Genomic DNA, 4,991 nt, shown 5'->3' with positions numbered 1-4,991 from the left:
TATTCAGATACAGTATTCAGATGTACAGTATTACTATACAGTATTCAGATGTACAGTATTACTATATAGTATTCAGATGTACAGTATTATTATACAGGATTCAGATGTACAGCATTACTATACAGTATTACTATACAGTATTCAGATGTACAGTATTACTATACAGTATTCAGATGTACAGCACTACTATACAGTATTACTATACAGTATTCAGATGTACAGCACTACTATACAGTATTCAGATGAACAGTATTAATATACAGGATTCAGATGTACAGCATTACTATACAGTATTCAGATGTATAGCAATACTATACAGTATTCAGATGTACAGCATTACTATACAGGATCCAGATGTACAGCACTACTATACAGTATTCAGATGTACAGTATAACTATGCAGTATTCAGATGTACAGCACTACTGTACAGTATTCCGATGTACAGTACTATACAGTATTCAGATGTACAGTATTCAGCTGTACAGTATTATACAGTATTCAGATGTATAGCAATACTATACAGTACTCAGATATACAGTATTACTATACAGTATTCAGATGTACAGTATTCAGCTGTACAGTATTATACAGTATTCAGATGTATAGCAATACTATACAGTACTCAGATATACAGTATTACTATACAGTATTCAGATGTACAGCACTATACAGTATTCAGATGTACAGCACTACTATACAGTATTCAGATGTACAGTACTATACAGTATTCAGATGTATAGTATTACTATAGAGATTTCAGATGTACAGTACTATACAGTATTCAGATGTATAGTATTACTATACATTATTCAGATGTACAGTATTACTATAGAGTAATAAGATGTACAGTACTACTATACAGTATTCTGATGTACAGTACTACAATTCAGATGTACAGTAGTACTATACAGTATTCAGATGTACAGTATTACTATACAGTATTCAGATGTACAGTATTACTATGCAGTAATCAGATGTACAGTATCACTATACAGTATTCAGATGTACAGTATTACTATACAGTATTCAGGTGTACAGTACTATACAGTATTCAGGTATACAGTACTATACAGTATTCAGGTGTACAGTACTACTATACAGTATTTAGGTATACAGTAGTACTATACAGTATTCAGGTGTACAGTAGTACTATACAGTATTCAGGTGTACAGTAGTACTATACAGTATTCAGGTGTACAGTACTATACAGTATTCAGGTGTACTGTAGTACTATACAGTATTCAGGTGTACAGTAGTACTATACAGTATTCAGGTGTACAGTAGTACTATACAGTATTCAGGTATACAGTAGTACTATACAGTATTCAGGTGTACAGTAGTACTATACAGTATTCAGGTGTACAGTACTATACAGTATTCAGGTATACAGTAGTACTATACAGTATTCAGGTGTACAGTACTATACAGTATTCAGGTGTACAGTAGTACTATACAGTATTCAGGTGTACAGTACTATACAGTATTCAGGTGTACAGTACTATACAGTATTCAGGTATACAGTACTATACAGTATTCAGGTATACAGTACTATACAGTATTCAGGTATAAAGTAGTACTATACAGTATTCAGGTATACAGTACTATACAGTATTCAGGTGTACAGTAGTACTATACAGTATTCAGGTGTACAGTAGTACTATACAGCATTCAGGTGTACAGTAGTACTATACAGTATTCAGGTATACAGTACTATACAGTATTCAGGTATACAGTACTATACAGTATTCAGGTATACAGTAGTACTATACAGTATTCAGGTATACAGTAGTACTATAAAGTATTCAGGTATACAGTACTATACAGTATTCAGGTGTACAGTAGTACTATACAGTGTACAGTAGTACTATACAGTATTCAGGTGTACAGTAGTACTATACAGTGTACAGTAGTACTATACAGTATTCAGGTGTACAGTAGTACTATACAGTATTCAGGTATACAGTACTATACAGTATTCAGGTATACAGTACTATACAGTATTCAGGTGTACAGTACTATACAGTATTCAGGTATACAGTACTATACAGTATTCAGGTATACAGTAGTACTATACAGTATTCAGGTATACAGTAGTACTATAAAGGCTGTGTCTGTTTAAACGTCCAGATATTCAGTTTATATTCTGTTTTAACAAGTTGTTTATGGTCCAGGACCAGAGTTAGTCTGAGTCTGTAAACACCCAGCCCACAGTCTCTCTCTGATAGAATGGCCACTGTGTCCTGTCCTCTCCCCCCAGGCGGCGTGGATTTCTGGGTAAGATGATGATGATGATGTCAGTGTTCTTGCTGGTGCTCTACTTTACCACACAGATCTCAGGTGAGACAGACCTCGGGACCTCTAATCTTTCACCCCTGACCTTTCAACATCTGACCCTTGACCTTTCACCTCTCCACCTCTCACCGCTCCAAACTCTCTTCTTTCCCCTTTATCATCCACCTCTCAGCCTCAGGTGACTCTACACTCTACACCCTCTCCCTCCCCCTCTCTCTTCCTCCCTCATCCTCCCTCCCTTCCATCTCCCTCTCTCTTCTTTCCCCTTTATCATCCACCTCTCAGCCTCAGGTGACTCTACACTCTACACCTTATTAATTACCCTCTCCCTCCCCCTCTCTCTTCCTCCCTCATCCTCCCTCCCTTCCGTCTCCCTCTCTCTTCTCCCTCCCCAGGGTTAGAGGTGAAGTCAGTCCCAGAAGTCAGTGGAGGGTTTGTCCACACAGAGCTGGAGAAGACAGTGTCTCTGACCTGTCTTTCTGAGCCCCAGGACGCAGAGCTGGTGTGGCTGAGGAACGGTCAGCTGATCAGCGTCGCAGCGGGCAACACCCGGGGTAGCAGCAGGCTCTGCGTCACGCCCGTAAACCACCTCGACCACGCCGCCATCTTTACCTGCCAGATGAAGAACAACGCCAGCGTTAACGCCTCAGTCCAGCTGGAGGTCACCTGTGGGTCTCTCTCTCTCTCTCTCTCTCTCTCTCTCTCTCTGTCTCTCTCTCTGTCTCTCTCTCTGTCTCTCTCTCTGTCTCTCTCTCTGTCTCTCTCTCTCTCTCTCTCTCTCTCACTGTCTCTCTCACTGTCTCTCTCTCGCTCTCTCTCTCACTGTCTCTCTCTCTCTCTCTCTCACACACACACATATAAACTTCTCCATGGTCACCTTCCAACTATCTCAATAGTTAATAACTTTATCTTCCCTTTTAACGGTCTGCATTTTAAACTCTAATCGTTGACCCGTTATTACCACTGACCCCTAGCCTGTGCTCCCTAGACGCCCCGTTGCATTCTGGGAAGGAGGAGGTGTCGGTGGAGGAGACTAGGGAGCTGGAATTGTCATGTGACGTCTTCGCCAACCCCCCCGTCTTGGTGTCATGGCAACGGCACGGAGACCCCATCGACCTATCAGAGGGCAGCTTCCTACTGACCAACGACGGCTTTATGTCTCGTCTGAAGGTGGCGCGGGTGAACAGGGCTGTACACCAAGGTCCCTACAGCTGTGTGACGTCATCGCCCATTTACCCAAATCGCACCAAAGCTTTTGAAGTCACCGTCACAGGTCAGGGAAGGGTCGCGCTCCCACAATGCAACACACTTACTTCTCTGCATTTACCGCAGACCTGAATTCCTTTCTTTCTCTCCTGATGTCCTCTCATCATGTTTTCTTCTCTCCTCTGCCTCTCTCCTCTCCTCTCCTCTCCTCTCCTCTCCTCTCCTCTCCTCTCCTCTCCTCTCCTCTCCTCTCCTCTCCTCTCCTCTCCTCTCCTCTCCTCTCCTCTCCTCTCCTCTCCTCTCCTCTCCTCTCCTCTCCTCTCCTCTCCTCGCCTCTGCCTCTGCCTCTGCCTCTGCCTCTGCCTCTTCCTCTCCCCTGCCTCGTCTTTCCTCCCATCTGCCTCTCCTCTCTCTAGACAAGACCCTTCAGTTCCAGACAGACCTGATCTTTCCCATGATAGCAGGCCTGGTGGTGATAGGCTGTACCACATTGCTTGCCATCATCTCTCGCTGGAAGTGGATCACACAGGTAACACAGAAACACACACATGCTTGTTTTACTATCCTTGTGGGAACCAAACAATTGATTTACATTCAAAATCCGATTTTCCCTAACGCTAAACCTAATCCTAACCTTAACCCCAAATGCCTAACCCTAATTGTAACCCTAATTGTAATCCTAACCCTAAACTTAAAATAACCTTTTTCCTTGTGACAATCGGATTCTGTTTCCTGTTTCCTCACAGTGTTACAAGTAGGAGGATCTGAGCCCGCCACACCTCCGACCACAGCCAATAAGATCAGAGAATATGGCCATGAATCCACTCCATTGGACAGAGGAAAACCATGAGGGGTTCTATCCTGATGAATAGCTGTTGGGATGTACTGTATATCTGATTTCATTGATATAATCTATTGGATTTGTGATATGAAAATATTGTATTTCTACTTCAAATTAAAGAGAAACTCATTCATATATTTTACCCAGTCTGTTCGATATCGTACTGTGTTGCTGATGTGCTGTCTTCGGATAGTTGTGGAGGGGCCAGAGTGGTGCTCTGTAGGGGCTAGAGTGGTGCTCTGGTGGGACTAGAGTGGTGCTCTGGTGGGACTAGAGTGGTGATCTGGAGGGGCCAGAGTGCTGCTCTGTAGGGGCCAGAGTGGTGCTCTGGTGGGGCCAGAGTGGTGCTCTGCAGGGGCCAGAGTGGTGCTCTGGTGGGGCCAGAGTGGTGCTCTGGAGGGGCCAGAGTGGTGCTCTGATGGGGCTAGAGTGGTGCTCTGGAGGGGCCAGAGTGGTGCTCTGGTGGGACTAGAGTGGTGCTCTGTAGGGGCCAGAGTGGTGCTCTGGAGGAGCCAGAGTGGTGCTCTGTAGGGGCCAGAGTGGTGCTCTGGTGGGGCCAGAGTGGGGCTCTGTAGGGGCCAGAGTGGTGCTCTGTAGGGCCCAGAGTGGTGCTCTGTAGGGCCCAGAGTGGTGCTCTGTAGGGCCCAGAGT

General features: G+C 44.0%; 1 protein-coding gene across 2 annotated transcripts in view; it reads left to right on the top strand.

Annotated features, from left to right (window-relative positions):
• Nucleotides 1-4,482, top strand: part of tmigd1 (transmembrane and immunoglobulin domain containing 1) — a 5,648-nt gene extending 1,166 nt beyond the window's left edge. For both annotated transcript variants that reach the window (XM_014185844.2, XM_014185845.2), the window contains exons 2-6: nucleotides 2,259-2,338; nucleotides 2,689-2,961; nucleotides 3,282-3,566; nucleotides 3,916-4,028; nucleotides 4,246-4,482. In XM_014185844.2, coding sequence (XP_014041319.2) covers nucleotides 2,281-2,338; nucleotides 2,689-2,961; nucleotides 3,282-3,566; nucleotides 3,916-4,028; nucleotides 4,246-4,257 — 741 coding nt within the window. In that variant the 5' untranslated portion in view covers nucleotides 2,259-2,280 and the 3' untranslated portion in view covers nucleotides 4,258-4,482. The remainder of the gene's footprint in view (nucleotides 1-2,258; nucleotides 2,339-2,688; nucleotides 2,962-3,281; nucleotides 3,567-3,915; nucleotides 4,029-4,245) is intronic.
• The last annotated feature ends 509 nt before the right edge of the window (nucleotides 4,483-4,991 follow it).

The sequence above is a fragment of the Salmo salar genome, chromosome ssa04 (genome assembly GCF_905237065.1).
Source record: "Salmo salar chromosome ssa04, Ssal_v3.1, whole genome shotgun sequence".
In the NCBI taxonomy this organism is placed as follows: domain Eukaryota; kingdom Metazoa; phylum Chordata; class Actinopteri; order Salmoniformes; family Salmonidae; genus Salmo; species Salmo salar.
This window is presented reverse-complemented; position numbering and strand designations above follow the sequence as displayed.